This window comes from Leptodactylus fuscus, chromosome 9 (assembly GCF_031893055.1).
Source record: "Leptodactylus fuscus isolate aLepFus1 chromosome 9, aLepFus1.hap2, whole genome shotgun sequence".
Lineage (NCBI taxonomy): Eukaryota > Metazoa > Chordata > Amphibia > Anura > Leptodactylidae > Leptodactylus > Leptodactylus fuscus.
In genome coordinates, this window is record NC_134273.1 from 86,739,725 (window position 1) to 86,761,917 (window position 22,193).

At 41.3% G+C, this 22,193-nt stretch overlaps 1 protein-coding gene across 2 annotated transcripts in view; it reads left to right on the forward strand.

The window, feature by feature from the left end:
• FGD5 (FYVE, RhoGEF and PH domain containing 5) overlaps positions 1 to 22,193 on the forward strand; it is an 88,026-nt gene that overhangs the window by 42,861 nt on the left and 22,972 nt on the right. For both annotated transcript variants that reach the window (XM_075286603.1, XM_075286605.1), the window contains exons 4-11: positions 1,116 to 1,174; positions 1,487 to 1,517; positions 12,731 to 12,882; positions 15,167 to 15,323; positions 16,094 to 16,181; positions 18,095 to 18,145; positions 18,930 to 18,988; positions 21,289 to 21,360. In XM_075286603.1, the coding sequence (XP_075142704.1) occupies positions 1,116 to 1,174; positions 1,487 to 1,517; positions 12,731 to 12,882; positions 15,167 to 15,323; positions 16,094 to 16,181; positions 18,095 to 18,145; positions 18,930 to 18,988; positions 21,289 to 21,360 (669 nt within the window). The remainder of the gene's footprint in view (positions 1 to 1,115; positions 1,175 to 1,486; positions 1,518 to 12,730; positions 12,883 to 15,166; positions 15,324 to 16,093; positions 16,182 to 18,094; positions 18,146 to 18,929; positions 18,989 to 21,288; positions 21,361 to 22,193) is intronic.

Below are 22,193 nucleotides of genomic sequence, written 5' to 3' on the forward strand. Positions count from 1 at the left end.
CCTTTGCTTTGTCTCTTTTTCCTGATCATAAACCATAGATTTATTGTTCGCATCCTGGGAAGAAATGAAATTTGCCGTCCATATAAAAGCCATATAATCTGTCACTCGGCCAATAAAGGGCGCTATACCCTGAGACGGGCGATAAATCTCCTGCAGTGTCTGGATGGGGCAGTTCTTATATACCGAGACAGACGTGGTCAGACAGATGTGGCAATGTCTCGATAAATAAGATCACAGCGCGCGCTCTCCGCCCTCACGGGATATTCTCGAGATCTTAAGATAAAAAGTTACAAAGATTGTCCAGACAGTTTGGTGGATATGCCGCGTATCTAAACCTGTCATTTGTGACTATTGCTAATCTTACCAAGACTCCCATATGTGATACTGTCTGCTGAGCTGATGTATCTAAGCCTACCATGTATGTTACTGTCTGCTCAGCCAGTGTATCTAATCTCTATCATGTGAAGTACTGCCTGCTGAGCTGTATCTAAGTATGTGTTTGCTGTCATACATTAATCACTTATTATGTTTGATAATGTCTGCTGAGCTTATGTATCTAAAATTATTAAGCGCGATACTGTTTGATGAGTTACTGTATCTAAGCCTATAACATGTGATACATACTTCTGAGCTGCTGTATCTAAACCCTTAATGCATGATCTATTCTGCTAAGCTGCTGTATCTAAGCCTTTAATGTAATAATTCCTTATAAATTGACCCTCAGTTGTCACACAGGAGACGTCGGAGTTCCTGACGCTCGTCCAGTATCTGCAGCAGTAGTCGTCTCATGAGGACCCCGACTAATGACAAGGAGCGGGGGTCAGTCAGGGGTCACAGCAGCAGATAACAGAGAGCTGCAGATTAGGATAAGACTAGTGCAGACTCAGCATGGCCCATGGGGGAAGGGGTTACAGATATCTGCCCTGATCCCCCAGTAATGCCCCAGTCTGTATTTAACAGATTTCAGGATCCTGGAAAAGCTGAGTAACTCCTACTTCAGAACCTATCATGGTGACTATAATTGTCACTCAGCTTTTCCAGACTCAGAAAATCACTGCCCTATCCCAATATTATTCTTGGTATTAACACTGTGACTTTTCTCTGTCCCGATTTAGAAGGACGGACCGACAAGAGCTCTGAATATTGTGGAGGAGCTGGTGACATCAGAGAAAGTGTAAGTATACGAAAGCCTGTATAGGAACCTATAGATATAGGATGAGTATGATGGCCGCACCTTACAGCTCCCAACATGTATCAGGACCTGGCGAGAGTTGTAGTTCCAATGCAAGTAGAGAATCACAAGTTACAAAACTCTGCTACATTGTTACATAATTAATATGTGTCTATAATGAAGGTAATAACATAAATACAGAATTCCCTGGACTCGCAGTGTGTGATTGTTACATGCCAAATTATCAAATATTCTGAATTACTGAATGCCAGATTGAAGGTATATAAATGATAAGGATCTTGTGTTTTCTTCCAGATACGTAGAAACGTTGCGGCGCCTGCACATGGTAAGTGAACGATTCTGATGTGAATAGTACTTAGGATGTTGAAGTGCTAGCCCTGACTCCATTGTGACCATGGCCATCTTGCAATATGGGGGCAATGGGTGTGAATCCAAACAAGAAAACGACTGCACGGATAATATAGGAGAGTGCGAAGGAAAGTGATGCGATCCCCCTGTGTACATCACTGCAGTATATGTCGTCATGTACATAATGGGCGATGAATAAATAAAGGGAATAGGTTTGAACCCACAGTATAGACTTATAAGGTGGTGCAGGGACCTGGTGGTGATGGCCGTAACAATACACAGGAGATGCCGCATATAAATAATCAATGTTAAAACACGTTCACAACAGCTTTAATGTGCATGAAAGTGAGAAACCTAAACACATTGTCACATACATAATTAACCGCCCACTAATTGCAGCAGGTTTCATGGTCCAGTATTATCACAGATCTGAGTAAAGGGCGACCCCATTGAGCGGGAGCAAAGTCACAGATCTGGACCCTCAGGAGACTCTGCTGTATATTGTGCTGGTGACTGCGGGAAGATAAGAGAGAAAGAAGAGCATTGTGGAGGTTTATATACAGAGAAATCGTGCGCTATCCTGAGGAAGATCAATGGAGCTATAGAGAGCCCGGAAGAATATGACCATTGTATTCTTGCAAATGAGACCAAAATAATAAAAGCGATGAAAGAAGCCATATTATAATACTGCCCCCTATGTACAGGAAAATAACTGCTATAATAGTACCTCCTATGTACAAGAATATAACTACTATAATACTACTCCTATGTACAAGAATATAACTACTATAATACTACCTCCTATGTACAAGAATATAACTACTATAATACTACCTCCTATGTACAAGAATATAACTACTATAATACTACTCCTATGTACAAGAATATAACTACTATAATACTACTCCTATGTACAAGAATATAACTACTATAATACTACCTCCTATGTACAAGAATATAACTACTATAATACTACTCCTATGTACAAGAATATAACTACTATAATACTACCTCCTATGTACAAGAATATAACTACTATAATACTACTCCTATGTACAAGAATATAACTACTATAATACTACTCCTATATACAAGAATATAACTACTATAATACTGCTCCTATGTACAAGAATATAACTACTATAATACTACTCCTATGTACAGGAATATAACTACTATAATACTACTCCTATGTACAAGAATATAACTACTATAATACTGCTCCTATGTACAAGAATATAACTACTATAATACTGCTCCTATGTACAAGAATATAACTACTATAATACTGCTCCTATGTACAAGAATATAACTACTATAATACTGCTCCTATGTACAAGAATATAACTACTATAATACTACCTCCTATGTACAAGAATATAACTACTATAATACTGCCCCTATGTACAGGAATATAACTACTATAATACTACTCCTATGTACAAGAATATAACTACTATAATACTGTTCCTATGTACCAGAATATAACTACTATAATACTACCTCCTATATACAAGAATATAACTACTATAATACTACCTCCTATGTACAAGAATATAACTACTATAATACTGCCCCTATGTACAGGAATATAACTACTATAATACTACTATGTACAAGAATATAACTACTATAATACTACTCCTATGTACAAGAATATAACTACTATAATACTACTCCTATGTACAAGAATATAACTACTATAATACTGCTCCTATGTACAAGAATATAACTACTATAATACTACTCCTATGTACAAGAATATAACTACTATAATACTACTCCTATGTACAAGAATATAACTACTATAATACTGTTCCTATGTACCAGAATATAACTACTATAATACTACTCCTATGTACAAGAATATAACTACTATAATACTGTTCCTATGTACCAGAATATAACTACTATAATACTGCCCCCTACAGATTTGTGTATACTTCTATGTACCAGTCCCATATTTTCCTAATATGATGGAATTCCTGTTCTTGTGAATATCGGATTTGTTATGCGTGTTTCCTACGCAGTATATAATGTCACATTATCATTAATGTAATAACTGGACACAGGTCTCGACACTCGGGGCTGACGCCTGTCGGGTCTGTGGGATGTCGCTGCATGCCAGCTGTTCCATGTTAATTTGTAGATCTGGCTCTCCGGGCCTGTATCCTGGCAGAACAAGTCCTGGGCGAGGATTTGTGAGACTATCAATGGAAGACTTATGTGCTAATCATTCCTCTGTCTATTTTGGAATTTCAAGCAGCTCGGACACGTCCCTTCCTCTGACCTCCTTCATTCATCCCCCTCACCCCTCAGCTCTGAGTCCAGTTATTTTTTTCTATAATAGAATCAGTCATTACACCCCAATGTGGCAGAACGTAGGCTGTGTATGGTAATGAAGATGGCATTGAGGTGGCTGTGACGAATGGTGGGTTGTCATGGTGACAGAATCCATGTCACAGTACAGGATAATACACACAGTGATGTCACAGTACAGGATAATACACACAGTGATGTCACAGTACAGGATAATACACACAGTGATGTCACAGTACAGAGATAATACACACAGTGATGTCACAGTACAGGATAATACACATAGTGATGTCACAGTACAGGATAATACACACAGTGATGTCACAGTACAGGATAATACACACAGTGATGTCACAGTACAGGATAATACACATAGTGATGTCACAGTACAGGATAATACACACAGTGATGTCACAGTACAGGATAATACACACAGTGATGTCACAGTACAGAGATAATACACACAGTGATGTCACAGTACAGAATAATACACACAGTGATGTCACAGTACAGGATAATACACACAGTGATGTCACAGAACAGAGATAATACACACAGTGATGTCACAGTACAGGATAATACACACAGTGATGTCACAGTACAGAGATAATACACACAGTGATGTCACAGTACAGGATAATACACACCGTGATGTCACAGTACAGGGATAATACACACAGTGATGTCACAGTACAGGATAATACACACAGTGATGTCACAGAACAGAGATAATACACACAGTGATGTCACAGTACAGGATAATACACACAGTGATGTCACAGTACAGAGATAATACACACAGTGATGTCACAGTACAGGATAATACACACCGTGATGTCACAGTACAGGGATAATACACACAGTGATGTCACAGTACAGGATAATACACACAGTGATGTCACAGTACAGAGATAATACACACAGTGATGTCACAGTACAGAGATAATACACACAGTGATGTCACAGTACAGAGATAATACACACAGTGATGTCACAGTACAGGGATAATACACACAGTGATGTCACAGTACAGGATAATACACACAGTGATGTCACAGTACAGAGATAATACACACAGTGATGTCACAGTACAGGATAATACACACAGTGATGTCACAGTACAGGATAATACACACAGTGATGTCACAGTACAGAGATAATACACACAGTGATGTCACAGTACAGGGATAATACACACAGTGATGTCACAGAACAGAGATAATACACACAGTGATGTCACAGTACAGGATAATACACACCGTGATGTCACAGTACAGGGATAATACACACAGTGATGTCACAGTACAGGATAATACACACAGTGATGTCACAGTACAGAGATAATACACACAGTGATGTCACAGTACAGAGATAATACACACAGTGATGTCACAGTACAGAGATAATACACACAGTGATGTCACAGTACAGGGATAATACACACAGTGATGTCACAGTACAGGATAATACACACAGTGATGTCACAGTACAGAGATAATACACACAGTGATGTCACAGTACAGGATAATACACACAGTGATGTCACAGTACAGGATAATACACACAGTGATGTCACAGTACAGAGATAATACACACAGTGATGTCACAGTACAGGGATAATACACACAGTGATGTCACAGTACAGGATAATACACACAGTGATGTCACAGTACAGGATAATACACACAGTGATGTCACAGTACAGAGATAATACACAGTGATGTCACAGTACAGGATAATACACACAGTGATGTCACAGTACAGGATAATACACACAGTGATGTCACAGTACAGAGATAATACACAGTGATGTCACAGTACAGGATAATACACACAGTGATGTCACAGTACAGAGATAATACACACAGTGATGTCACAGTACAGGATAATACACACAGTGATGTCACAGTACAGGATAATACACACAGTGATGTCACAGTACAGAGATAATACACACAGTGATGTCACAGTACAGGATAATACACACAGTGATGTCACAGTACAGAGATAATACACACAGTGATGTCACAGTACAGGATAATACACACAGTGATGTCACAGTACAGAGATAATACACACAGTGATGTCACAGTACAGGATAATACACACAGTGATGTCACAGTACAGGGATAATACACACTGATGTCACAGTACAGGGATAATACACACAGTGATGTCACAGTACAGGATAATACACACAGTGATGTCACAGTACAGGGATAATACACAGTGATGTCACAGTACAGGGATAATACACACAGTGATGTCACAGTACAGGATAATACACACAGTGATGTCACAGTACAGGGATAATACACACAGTGATGTCACAGTACAGGGATAATACACACAGTGATGTCACAGTACAGAGATAATACACACAGTGATGTCACAGTACAGGATAATACACACAGTGATGTCACAGTACAGGATAATACACACAGTGATGTCACAGTACAGGATAATACACACAGTGATTTCACAGTACAGAGATAATACACACAGTGATGTCACAGTACAGGATAATACACACAGTGATGTCACAGTACAGGGATAATACCCACAGTGATGTCACAGTACAGGATAATACACACAGTGATGTCACAGTACAGGGATAATACACACTGATGTCACAGTACAGGGATAATACACACAGTGATGTCACAGTACAGGATAATACACACAGTGATGTCACAGTACAGGGATAATACACAGTGATGTCACAGTACAGGGATAATACACACAGTGATGTCACAGTACAGGATAATACACACAGTGATGTCACAGTACAGGGATAATACACACAGTGATGTCACAGTACAGGGATAATACACACAGTGATGTCACAGTACAGAGATAATACACACAGTGATGTCACAGTACAGGATAATACACACAGTGATGTCACAGTACAGGATAATACACACAGTGATGTCACAGTACAGGATAATACACACAGTGATTTCACAGTACAGAGATAATACACACAGTGATGTCACAGTACAGGATAATACACACAGTGATGTCACAGTACAGGGATAATACCCACAGTGATGTCACAGTACAGGATAATACACACAGTGATGTCACAGTACAGGGATAATACACACAGTGATGTCACAGTACAGGATAATACACACAGTGATGTCACAGTACAGAGATAATACACAGTGATGTCACAGTACAGGATGATACACACAGTGATGTCACAGTACAGGATAATACACACAGTGATGTCACAGTACAGGATAATACACACAGTGATGTCACAGTACAGGATAATACACACAGTGATGTCACAGTACAGGATAATACACACAGTGATGTCACAGTACAGGATAATACACACAGTGATGTCACAGTACAGGATAATACACACAGTGATGTCACAGTACAGGATAATACACACAGTGATGTCACAGTACAGGATAATACACACAGTGATGTCACAGTACAGGATAATACACACAGTGATGTTACAGTACAGGATAATACACACAGTGATGTCACAGTACAGAGATAATACACAGTGATGTCACAGTACAGAGATAATACACACAGTGATGTCACAGTACATATGCTGTATATAGATAATGTGCACAGCTTAGGTTATTATGTATCTATATAATATTATATATATATATAGATATTATTATAGTTATTATATATCTATATAATATCTTATAATGGAATCACATTGAACTTTTTCTGCCCCACCCATTGTCCATAGTCATTTCTATCTTTGTTGGGTCCTATGGCTTCTATACTTGCTAGTTATTTCCATGTTCACACCATGTTGGATTATTGGTGGGTTTGGTTTGATGTTTGATCGTTACGTTTTTCTGCGTTGCGGATATTCTACAATTATTGGGTGTGACAGTATCTAATATAACAGTATATGTGGCTGTGGCTGGTACCCGGGTGAATGCCACATCCCCTCCCCGTCCTTCCTATGGGCACCAGACATGAGCAGGACAATGCTAGTTGTCTCCAGTGAATGGCAGTGCGTGGGAGTCAGAGGTGCCACTGGATTGGCGAGTCTCCAGACAGTCAGGTCATGTCTACTTGGGTCCTGCCTTGGCACTGTCTTCTCGGCACTGATGGCGACCTCACAAGACCTGTCTCCTTCTATAAGAACAGATAGAACACTTTACACCTTCATCTCTTTGTATATACCATTCTGAAATGATATGGTGTAGTCACTGTCATTAAAGGGGTTGTCCAGGAATTACAGTTCTGGGCCAGGAGTCTATAGACAACTACATTTCCCATGATGCATCTGCCTGCTCTCCCCTGCAATGAAATCCCATCAGAGGTCACATGATGTTGTGATGTTTTGCTCACTCCCCCCCCCTCCCATGTATTATGTCCATGTGGGAGGGGGGCAGCAAGTACAATAAAGCCAGGCAAAGGCTGCACAAGGGAGCAGGGGGGATTTAGCTCTGCTGTGGATATATTTGCAGGTAATTTTTGGAAGCTGGAGAACCCCTTTAATATTACATATCAGCTGTACAATAGTGACCAGATGTGGACCTCCCCTTTAAGATGTGCCTATTTCCATGATGCTATGGCGCTTGTGATCGGTCATGTGGTTATTTCTGAGATCATCTCTTCGGTAATAATATTTATAGCTTTGGCGGAGACATTTTTAGCGCAGACTGATGGGGTGATAAGTGTGACATTAATTTTCACCTCCACACTCCCATTGTGAGACGCGGAGCAGGGACTGGCTGGGATCGAGCTCTGTGTGTAGGAGGTCAGGACGTCCATTGTCCGAGATAATCACAGGATGAACAGTATCTGCCCTGATAATTCAGCTTCCTGCCATTGGACCTTTAACTGTAAGATGTTTTCCCATGTCTGGGATCATTCAGTCCTGTCTTCAAGGAAATTACTATCTAGGTAATGGAGGTCGTCCAGTGGTGCCAGAGTCTATGGCCGACCATGGGGAGGATTCGGATTGAAATTCTGAAGGATCAATGGGATTCTAGACTGGTCCTGGGTTGGGGAAGGGTCATCTCCAGTATGTGGCACCATATTAGGTTTTCATATTGATATTGTAATTGTATGTGCCTGGGATGTAAACAGTGGGGACCTGCCCAATCCTCCTCGCCCCTGTGACATCACAGGTAAATATATACGTGACCGCCCCATCCGATAGATAGATAGATAGATAGATAGATAGATAGATAGATAGATGATAGATAGATAGATAGATAGATAGATAGATAGATAGATAGGAGATAGATAGATAGATAGATAGATAGATAGATAGGAGATAGGTAGGTAGATAGATAGATAGATAGATAGATAGATAGGAGATAGATAGATAGATAGATAGATAGATAGATAGATAGATAGATAGGAGATAGATAGATAGATAGATAGGAGATAGATAGATAGATAGATAGATAGATAGATAGATAGATAGATAGGAGATGATAGATAGATAGATAGATAGATAGATAGATAGATAGATAGATAGATAGGAGATAGATAGATAGATAGATAGATAGATAGGAGATAGATAGATAGATAGATAGATAGATAGATAGATAGATAGGAGATAGATAGATAGATAGATAGATAGATAGGAGATGATAGATAGATAGATAGATAGATAGATAGGAGATAGATAGATAGATAGATAGATAGATAGATAGATAGATAGATAGATAGGAGATAGATAGATAGATAGATAGATAGAGAGATAGAGAGATAGATAGATAGGAGATAGATAGATAGATAGATAGATAGATAGGAGATGATAGATAGATAGATAGATAGATAGATAGATAGATAGATAGATAGATAGATAGGAGATAGATAGATAGATAGATAGATAGGAGATAGATAGATAGATAGATAGATAGATAGATAGATAGATAGATAGATACACACAGCTCCCTGTACCATGAGGCCTCTGGTGACTATTGCGGCACTGGTGACCGTTTAGCCGTATTATTGCCTTTTATTCCATCTGCAGATACATAAAGAAGTTCAGGAAAGGTCATTTTGTCCGGAAGATTCTTGTATTTGGCTCTAGGGGAATAAGCTGCGGTTTTATCCAATCATCTCGCTGGGGTTGGGTGATTGACGACGGAGTCTCGTGTCTTCCCTGAAGAGCTGGGACAGCAGAATTCATGCATAAGGGTCTTAAAGGGACAGTCACATGGAATATAGAACAGCTTTGTGTCGGGGTCTGAGGACTAGGAAGGTCACCTTCTAATGTAAGCACCATAAGTAAAGCTCCTATAAGATCGTACACCAGATAAAGTATAGTCATTGCCATGAGGGGGGCACCGAGCCGGAGCACAGGGGTAATTATTGGAATTCTATACACTGTATCCCCGGTTGTTGTTGCCGCTGGAGATAATCAGATCAATGAAATAATTAAATACGTTGAAAATAAGCGTTTTGTTAACTGATCCTATAAATCCGCCGCACACTCCTATAACCGCGCCGCTAACTACCTTTATTATTCCCCTAACTGCCTTTATCATCACGCCAATTTTTTTCTGCTGATTTAACTCTTCTTCGTATCGCCGCCTTAAAACATTTAAAGGAGAAATCTATGTTACGTGAACTCCTCCTGACATGTCTACGTAATAGCAGTGGGGTATCTCGACAAGAGCGCACCTTTGCTGTTCAGGACTGTGGAACAAAGGGGCAAAAACACAGATAAAGCAGGGGGAGAGGACCCAGCCTCGGTTGTAACCTGTACAAGATGGCCCCGCCCCTGAGGAACTGCATAGCATAGCAAGCAGAATGGGTCCACGGAGTGTCAAAAACAAAGCTGAGGCTCTAGAGGTGTAACATAAAGATCCTGAGCCCCAGTACAAATTCTGTACCAGGCCCGACAACTATAATGTGTCATCTATAGTACTGGTGTCCGTATACTAGGAAGAGGTACCTTAGACACCAAAACATCCTGGTGCCCCCAGTCTACCACTCCCCTGGTTATTCACATGCCCAGACTGATCACCAGATGGGTTCGCTCATCTATATACACAAAGATGAACAGATCACAGCCCCAGGGTCAATTACAGACTTAATTCTACTTTTATCATTGACCATCCTGTGACGTTGCGGCGCCTTTGCCCTTTGTTTCCCATATTTCACATTCAGAGCCAATTACGGTTGTTGATGAAGACGCAGCGATTGACCCCCCAGACCAGGAATCCTCGTGGGACCTTCGACCTGAAAGTGACAGAACTGCATATCTATATTAATAAAGCACAAGACATTTTCCCTTTAAAATTGTTTTGGCGGGGGTCAGAGGTCATCCCTGCGCAAATCTCAGTATATTCCAGGAATAACCAAGCGTGAAGGTAGTAAATCGCCGTCCCCACCTTACATTCCACTAGAAGTACAGAAAGAAATGTATAGCAGGAAAGAGCGCGGCTTCCTGAATTCCACGCTGGTCATGTGACATATCCGATCGTCCTGGGGATTTCGTCAATCTGCATTTAGGACAATGGGCTGTTCTTGATAACGGAGTACTTATCTAATGCCTTGCAGCTTTGGCTGTGTTTAGAGATGTTGATTTTAGTGGAGGTAGATGGCATCATAGAACTACAAGTCTCAGCATTCTATATGAATCTAAGCTCATACTAACATACTAGCGAATGGCTATGAAATATTCTTACTACGTGTATATACAGATAGAATATTTCCTGCTGCTGAGGGTCTGTACACCAAATACCAAAAAATGTAGAATATTAGTAAAATATCTGTTTTTCTTACAAATCTTTTCGCTGATCTCTAGTTACAATGTTTTAGGTGCAGGTTTGTGATGTTTAAAGGGCCAGTACACATTAAGTGCATGTGCTGGGTCTGCAGCGCTCTGACATCTCGGAGACGTCCCTGCCCTCAGGATTCGTTGCTATAACACAGTCCTCAGAGCGCTGTTGCGAGGACGGAGGCGGCCGCTGTTATCGTTCTTCATATGCACTTAGCAGCTCCTTGTGTTATGATATATTCGCCGTGTCTGACTGTAAGCGAGGCTTCTCCATGCAGATAAAACCTATTTAAACGCTCTGCACCCTATGCGTCTCCGGGGGCATTTGTCAGCTGTTTCATGTTCTGCCAGTTAATGCTTTATGGATTTCTTCAGCAAATTAGATGCTAGAATTGTTCTCTTAACCTCCTCTGAACTATGAGGAGCGGGGATGGGGTTTGCATAGACTGCGCAGTACAAAGCAGAATAACAACCGCACCGTCAGGTGGGGCAATCAGAGTAACACTGTCATGTGATGCGTGGCTTATCTAACACCAGATCTGGCCTCTGCGGCTCTGTCTCTGCTGTGATGTCTCCCATATACTACAGAAAGCAGAGGGAATCTGTTCATCTAAGTCTCTGCCTCTGAGTCTGAAGCATCAGCAGAGTACTGAAGTACTGACCTGTATTAATGTGAATAAAGTCCTTGGGTTGAAATAGAAACTTCCTTTTTAGCTGCAGCAGCTTCTCACTGTGACTGTATCCTGCCCCTCTCACTCCGCTCTTGCTATTCTTTCCATAGACTTATATGTAAAACTGTAATTGTTTGGGGCTTATTTGTGACAATGGTGACTATTAGATCTTAAGCAGTAGTAGTGTCTGACAGCCATCCCTTTTACCACATGACAATGACCTTGTGCTCTCACCAATTGATAAATGCCGCTTTTGCTTTTCTTATAACCTGAGCAGGGCAATGGCAGCTGCAAAGAGATTCCATCTGATCATAAGGAAGTGCTATTCATACAATTTCCTGAAATCTACACTTTAGAGATAGAGCCACGTGGCATGAAAAGACAGAACGCCTCCTGTGGGACAGATCTGTGATGTATATATAATATACATTAGTAAGAACTCATATTCTTTCCTTCCAGGAATTCCATGCATCAATGCTCAGGGTACTTGGTAGTGAGGAAGAAGATGAGGAGGAAGAGCTGAAGCTACGGCATGGACTGAGCCAACTGCAGTATGTCTACTTATTACATGAGGAGGTTGTAGAGGAACTGGAAGAAAGAATAAAGCATTGGTGAGCCACGTAATGGGGCCGGGCGTGTAAGAACTACATAAACTTTACCCAGATATGTTGTCACTTACATATATTACATTACTTATCCTGTACTGACCCTGTATTATACTCCAGAGCTGCGCTCACTATTCTGCTGGTGTAGTCACTGTGTACATACATTACATTACTTATCCTGTATTATACACCAGAGCTGCACTCACTATTCTGCTGGTGCAGTCACTGTGTACATACATTACATTACTTATCCTGTATTATACTCCAGAGCTGCGCTCACTATTCTGCTGGTGCAGTCACTGTGTACATACATTACATTACTTATCCTGTATTATACTCCAGAGCTGCGCTCACTATTCTGCTGGTGCAGTCACTGTGTACATATATTACATTACTTATCCTGTATTATACTCCAGAGCTGCGCTCACTATTCTGCTGGTACAGTCACTGTGTACATACATTACATTACTTATCCTGTATTATACTCCAGAGCTGCGCTCACTATTCTGATGGTACAGTCACTGTGTACATACATTACATTACTTATCCTGTATTATACACCAGAGCTGCACTCACTATTCTGCTGGTACAGTCACTGTGTACATACATTACATTACTTATCCTGTATTATACTCCAGAGCTGCGCTCACTATTCTGCTGGTGCAGTCACTGTGTACATACATTACATTACTTATCCTGTATTATACCCCAGAGCTGCGCTCACTATTCTGCTGGTGCAGTCACTGTGTACATACATTACATTACTTATCCTGTATTATAGCCCAGAGCTGCGCTCACTATTCTGCTGGTGCAGTCACTATGTACATACATTACATTACTTATCCTGTATTATACTCCAGAGCTCCGCTCACTATTCTGCTGGTACAGTCACTGTGTACATATATTACATTACTTATCCTGTATTATACTCCAGAGCTGCACTCACTATTCTGCTGGTGCAGTCACTGTGTACATACATTACATTACTTATTCTGTATTATACACCAGAGCTGCACTCACTATTCTGCTGGTGCAGTCACTGTGTACATACATTACTTATCCTGTATTATACTCCAGAGCTGCGCTCACTATTCTGCTGGTGCAGTCACTGTGTACATACATTACATTACTTATCCTGTATTATACACCAGAGCTGCACTCACTATTCTGCTGGTACAGTCACTGTGTACATACATTACATTACTTATCCTGTATTATACTCCAGAGCTGCGCTCACTATTCTGCTGGTGCAGTCACTGTGTACATACATTACATTACTTATCCTGTATTATACCCCAGAGCTGCGCTCACTATTCTGCTGGTGCAGTCACTGTGTACATACATTACATTACTTATCCTGTATTATAGCCCAGAGCTGCGCTCACTATTCTGCTGGTGCAGTCACTATGTACATACATTACATTACTTATCCTGTATTATACTCCAGAGCTGCGCTCACTATTCTGCTGGTACAGTCACTGTGTACATATATTACATTACTTATCCTGTATTATACTCCAGAGCTGCACTCACTATTCTGCTGGTGCAGTCACTGTGTACATACATTACATTACTTATCCTGTATTATACACCAGAGCTGCACTCACTATTCTGCTGGTGCAGTCACTGTGTACATACATTACTTATCCTGTATTATACTCCAGAGCTGCGCTCACTATTCTGCTGGTGCAGTCACTGTGTACATACATTACATTACTTATCCTGTATTATACACCAGAGCTGCACTCACTATTCTGCTGGTACAGTCACTGTGTACATACATTACATTACTTATCCTGTATTATACTCCAGAGCTGCGCTCACTATTCTGCTGGTGCAGTCACTGTGTACATACATTACATTACTTATCCTGTATTATACTCCAGAGCTGCACTCACTATTCTGCTGGTACAGTCACTGTGTACATACATTACATTACTTATCCTGTATTATACTCCAGAGCTGCGCTCACTATTCTGCTTGTGCAGTCACTGTGTACATACATTACATTACTTATCCTGTATTATACCCCAGAGCTGCGCTCACTATTCTGCTGGTGCAGTCACTGTGTACATACATTACATTACTTATCCTGTATTATAGCCCAGAGCTGCGCTCACTATTCTGCTGGTGCAGTCACTATGTACATACATTACATTACTTATCCTGTATTATACTCCAGAGCTGCGCTCACTATTCTGCTGGTGTGGGCACTCTCTATATACATCTATGTATATCTGTGTTTTTATCATATAAATAAATAGAACTTTTTTTTTATTTTTTATTAAAGGGAGGACAGTCAGAAGATTGCAGATGTGTTTTTGAGCCGGGAATCCAAGTTCCAGCACCATACGGCCTTTATTGTTGCTTTCGACAAGACAACAGCTGCCCTTGAAGATTGTAGCCTGAAGTCCCCGCAGGTCACCGCCGTTATCAGAGACTTTGAGGTGAGCGACATAATTCAGAAACCTAGGCCTCATTTACCATAACAGGCCTCGTTACCCATGGCGACCAACAAGGCCTCGGCTTTCACTTCTTATACTTCTCTGATAAGATGGAAGCTACAGTATGTGGTGACCGGCTGCTGTGGGAAACCAGGCCCAAGGGTTTCTGTATTGCTAAATGTTCATCTCAGCATTCGCCCAATAATGGGGGTAGTAGTAATAATAGTTGTCCTGTGATAGTAGTAAATGTCCAGTCTTTCTTTGTGCTTTAGTGGGTCAGAGCGGCACTCCAGGCTCTAGGTTGCTGTGCTGCCATCTTTTTGAGGCCTAATCTTATTGTATTTGCTGTGTAAAAGTTCAGTAACAGCCAAATCGATTCCCTCAAAGGTTGTCACTCAACATTCCCAATGGACCCCAACGCAAAATCTGTATCTGAGCCGCTATCCAGCTTGTGCTATTACAATAGTGGTATATATCATGTGCAGGGGTCCTGTGGGGCCCTTCTAGGGTGTAGGGCCCGGTAGTGACTTCTAGCTCTGCTCCCCCTATAGCGACACCTCTGATTGCAATAACACATCTGCATGTCTATGGCCTAATCCATCCAACACAGACATACTGTGAATTCTTGTCAGAATTATATAACATCTAAATGTTGGGCTTTACTTGCAGCTTTATTTGTTGTCACCCAGCTTTCCTAGACACAGATAGTATCTGAATATTTCAGGAAGCTATTAATGCAACTTTTCACTACTTTAATTTTCTTTGGAGAGCAGAAGAACTTCCAACGTGGACAATCGAGTGTGAAACACGAACTGGTGAAAGTGGTGCAGAGAATCTTCCAGTATCACATGATCCTCACAGGTAAGGCCTTGTCTTAAAGGGCATGTCCACTTTTGCAATGGTTTAGTTTCTCCAATGCATACAGTATGAGTGCCGTCTATTATCAGTCTGGTCCCTGACATTATATCCATGTAGAATTTCTGGCGGCATCTCTATTCCGAAGAAAAAGGACCACAGCACGCCAGACCAGTCCCAGCGGAGACGAAAAATTAATTTCTTCCTGAACTCTGACTGGAAATTAATTTTTTCCGTGTTCGGCCTCTTTCTTATATTTACAGTCACTGACATAATTATGTACCCTCATGTTTGGTAACAGGGTGTACTATTACATTACTGCCCAGAAATCTGCCTGCAATGGAACGGGTCAATTCTGCGTAGTGTCTGCCTGGCATGGAGCTACATCCAGACAGCGCAAGAGATTTACTGCACTCACATCTGATCCCAGTCATCATTCCCTGCTCAACCAGTTATTAGAGATTTTACTAAAGTGTATGAGAACAGAATAGACCTACTACTGCCCTCTATGTGTATAAAAAATACTATACTTCTGCCCTCTATGTATATAAAAAATACTATACTTCTGTCCTCTATGTATATAAAAAATACTATACTACTGTCCTCTATGTATATAAAAAATACTATACTATTGTCCTCTATGTATATAAAAAATACTATACTACTGTGCTCTGTGTACAAGAATATAACTACTATAATACTACTCCTATGTACAAGAATATAACTACTATAATACTACTCCTATGTACAAGAATATAACTACTATAATACTACCTCCTATGTACAAGAATATAACTACTATAATACTACTCCTATGTACAAGAATATAACTACTATAATACTACCTCCTATGTACAAGAATATAACTGCTATAATACTACTCCTATATACAAGAATATAACTACTATAATACTACCCCTATGTACAAGAATATAACTACTATAATACTACCCCTATGTACAAGAATATAACTACTATAATACTACTCCTATGTACAAGAATATAACTACTATAATACTACTCCTATGTACAAGAATATAACTACTATAATACTACCTCCTATGTACAAGAATATAACTACTATAATACTACTCCTATGTACAAGAATATAACTACTATAATACTACTCCTATGTACAAGAATATAACTACTATAATACTACCTCCTATGTACAAGAATATAACTACTATAATACTACTCCTATGTACAAGAATATAACTACTATAATACTACTCCTATGTACAAGAATATAACTACTATAATACTACTCCTATGTACAAGAATATAACTACTATAATACTACTCCTATGTACAAGAATATAACTACTATAATACTACCTCCTATGTACAAGAATATAACTACTATAATACTACTCCTATGTACAAGAATATAACTACTATAATACCGCCCCTATGTACAATTATATGACCTCTATGATATCGCCCCCTAGATAACCTACTAAAGTACAAGTTTTCTTCTATAAATAAGTGAGACTTGTATAATATAGTTGCAGGCTGTGTATAAATCTCCGCTGACACATGTGCCTATTGTGACTCTGTATCGGCTCCGCACCCCGGGGACACCTGTGCCGGTGACAGTAATGAATTTAAAGCTGTGTCTTGAGCTGCAGTTTGGCTCCTTCATCCGTCCTCTGACAATTGAGAAATGTAATATTGTTCCATCAGATTACTGGCGTGATGTGGAGTCGGAGCAGATATATGAGAGGCTTCTCGCGCTGTGACATATTGGTGTCATGCTCCTGATTTTTAATAAAAGATAGAATATACAATATTACAATGTACGGCCTCGTCTCCCCGGTGCAGAGAATGTGCTCAGAAGTTCAGAACTCCTAGAAATTGGAGACTTTCTTGATATAACCCTGAGAAATAACAAAAACGTCTTTTGATTATTCTTATAGATTATCTGAACAATCTGTGTCCCGACCTGGCAGAATATGAAGATACTCAGGGTGAGAAAAGATGGCTGCACGCCAACCGTCTATACTGTCTATATACTGTCTGTATACCATCAATACACCGTCTATATATTCTGTACACTGTCAATGTAACATCAGTAGCTGTTGGCCAAATTGTTTGACTAACAGTTATTCCTCCCAAGCTCACGATACATATTATCAGTGTATGTATAGTCTATATATGTATTCTCAGTGTATATATGGTGTGTATATGGGTGTGTTTATATAGACTATGTGTTCTATATATGTGGATGCTGTATACTGTTGCGTAGTACAGGGCTCGGCCTGGATGACAGTCACAGAGGTTAATTAATGCCCGCGTGTCGGTCGCTGCCAGAGTCTCTTCATCAAAGTCACACTTAAGGACCTTCCAGACGCTGCCCGGCTCATCTGTGCAAATTTTGTTCCAGTCAATTCATCAACCTCAAATGTGCGCAGAGAAAGGCAGACGGGAAAATCTGAGTTGCAAAATTGTTTCATTGCGTTGACACATAATCAATGATGGTGATGAAAATTCATGGAACGCGGGGTTAAATCCAGATAATAAAAGACGCGGCTCGTAGAATAAAGCGTGAAAAGAATGTAAAAAGTGCAGAAGGAGAATAGAAATCCTTCACCGCGACCAACACGCACAGTGGAAGGGAAAGTTGGGAAGAGTTTGAAAGGGAAACCTTGTCCCAAAGCATCATGGTCCTAAAAGCCATTAATTATATGGATGTTACTTTGTAATAGTAACTAATTGTTGACTGGATTATAATAATTTGCTCTTTCCTTCCAGCGGCCCTGCTCATCGTATCAGAAGTCGCAGATCGAGCGATTGAGAGCATGCGCCATGGGGTAAGTGAAAGCCGTCCTTCTACTGCACCTTTAAGAGGAGGGGTCGCATTATTACTGTAGCTTCTAGAATACACGTGGGCGGTTATGTGGTCGTTCCTACTTTGGAGTAAGAAGGATTAAATATAGCAGGGAGTGTATAGGAGAATAAGTCACTGTATATACTGTATACCTGCCTGCACAGTGACCAAAGTCAGTTGTCAGAGGTATTGAAAATGGCTGCCAGTGGTTGAAGGTTATAGGAAGAAGTCACCTCTACATCTCCAAATCTTTGCATCCTTCAATAGTCCTCCCTTTGCCAATTCCGGCGCAGTTGGATTTTTTTCTCTAGCCCTCACCATTCCTGAGCAATCATGTCTGTTAGTTTAAGCAGCCAATATCCTAATTCCACTCCCTACTGTTAGATGGGCGGTCCTGGGTTGGGGCAGACAGAGAAGGACCGCCCACCTGACCGTAGGGAGCGTCATTAGGATATTGGGGGCTGAAACTAACAGACGTGATTGCTCAGGAACGGCGGGGGGTAGAGAAAAAATTCCAACTGTGTCGGGATCAGTGGAGGGGTGAGGAGTTGGCAGAGGTGGGAAAAAGTGTTCACTTTGAAGAACCTTTTTATGGTTGACAGTTTTGGGGAGGGCCCTACTACTGGTTCTTCAAGTCATTGGGTGGCGCCTTATGATACAGGAACATGTTGGGTGCATGAAAGTAGGAACTGGACATTGTAGGTGATCTATATTGTGACTGATCAAGGAGCCCCTTTAAGTGGACCAATGGAAGTCCTATCTGGACGGTTCCCCCAGGTGCCCCCTCCCCGGTCTCCTCAGGCCGTCAGTTTTGCTCCTTTTATTACAATAGGTTTGCCACGTTTTTATCTTTAAATGGTCTCCAGTCAGAAAATCCTATAAGACTTCTCTCCAGAGACGACTTGTCAACATTGAGAAATTTCAGCAGCGCTAACACGTCGGCCCCCTCGGGAGCAGGGAGAGTTTTCTTCTCCATCTGGACATTTTCTCATTGCTGGGTCGATACAAGGCCGGATCAATAAGTCCATCAGATTCGCTCGTGGAGGATGTAATGTCTTTCTTACAAGATGCTAAAAAATACGTCTGTAACTGCGAATTGGCTTAAACTTCTATAGACAGCAATATGACTTCTACATCAATCTGGGGAGGTGACATGATAGCAGAATATCGCCGCCTCGAGTTCTATTCCTAATAGATTCAATGGTGTTTATGGCTAAATCATAGCCCTAGTATTATTATATGGCGTATATACAACTCCTGCCCGAGTTATGCCACAAATCACACGGTACAGTAACTGTATGAGCTGCATAGGCGGCTCCTGCACACCTGGTGGTCATTGGTGGTACTGCAGATACAGAGCAATATTTGGGAGATTTCAGGCAACTTCTCTCTTACCATAGATACAACTTCCTTCAAGGACCTGAGCTTTCTCTTGCGTTCTGACAATATACTGGTACAATAACCAGTTGTCGATCCATTTGCTGGGGGCTTCTATGGTGGGGGGGCACAGCGAAATTCCACCACAATGTGCCCCGACCTCTACAATCCAGCAGTGCCAGTGATGAATATCTATTTCCTAATATACTTGATAAGACTCCGGCGCTCCGTTTCTTCCGTACCGCTCCAAAAATTGTCGGCTCCCCCTTGTAGCCACCAGGGGGCGACCTACTCAGATCAATAGGAGCCTTAAAGGGGTTCCATAATAAACAGACCAGAGGACACAGATTGGTATCCGTGTACTTTCCGTGTTTTTCACTGGCCCATACACTTGAATGGGTGGATGGGAATAGGACCTGCTCCATTGTTTGTGGGGCGGATACACATCTGTAAAAGCTATGGATTGTGTATGGGGCCGCGGGTCTGTATCGTATCTGCAGCCTCATTAGGTCACTGTCCCTTTAAATACAGAGAACGCTCCATACACTGATCTGCATTAACCGTGACGCGTTTCTAGTAAGTGATGGGGGGGCCAATCTGCTGAATAGACATTAATGGACACAATGGCGCGTGTTTATATTTGCACATATTCGGTGAGGGTTTGTTCACACCAGCGTCTCCTGCTCCGCCACCTGCTGAGTTTTCAGCGCAGTGTGAACACTGTTATTAATCAGAGGAGACACGGGCTGGAGATGGGCACGCAGCATTCTGCTGTCAGCGGCGGATTATTACCAGCGCCGGCCGTGATTTATACCGCACAACACAAAGCCAAGCAATTAAAATAACATTTGTAGATGCGACAATGGTGAAGAGTCAATGAATCGTCTGTTCTATTGTCTGTTGTAGGAGAATCTGCAGAAATTGGTACAGATTGAGTACAGCGTCCGGGGACAGCGCAGCCTCCTGCAGCCCGGGAGAGTAAGTAACATCCATCCCATCATCATCATCATCAGTCACCAGGAGGCTGATACTTGGGGTACAGGATAATGACAGGCTGATACTTGGGGTACAGGATAATGACAGGCTGATACTTGGGGTACAGGATAATGGCAGGCTGATACTTGGGGTACAGGATAATGACAGGCTGATACTTGGGGTACAGGATAATGACAGGCTGACACTTGAGGTACAGGATAATGACAGGCTGATACTTGGGGTACAGGATGACAGGCTGATACTGGGGGTACAGGATAATGACAGGCTGATACTTGGGGTACAGGGTAATGACAGGCTGATACTTGGGGTACAGGATGACAGGCTGATACTGGGGGTACAGGATAATGACAGGCTGACACTTGGGGTACAGGATAATGACAGGCTGATACTTGGGGTACAGGATGACAGGCTGATACTGGGGGTACAGGATAATGACAGGCTGATACTGGGGGTACAGGATAATGACAGGCTGATACTTGGGGTACAGGGTAATGACAGGCTGATACTGGGGGTACAGGATAATGACAGGCTGATACTTGGGGTACAGGGTAATGACAGGCTGATACTTGGGGTACAGGATGACAGGCTGATACTGGGGGTACGGGATAATGACAGGCTGATACTTGGGGTACAGGATAATGACAGGCTGATACTTGGGGTACAGGATGACAGGCTGATACTGGGGGTACAGGATAATGACAGGCTGATACTTGGGGTACAGGATAATGACAGGCTGACACTTGGGGTACAGGATAATGACAGGCTGATACTTGGGGTACAGGATAATGACAGGCTGATACTTGGGGTACAGGATA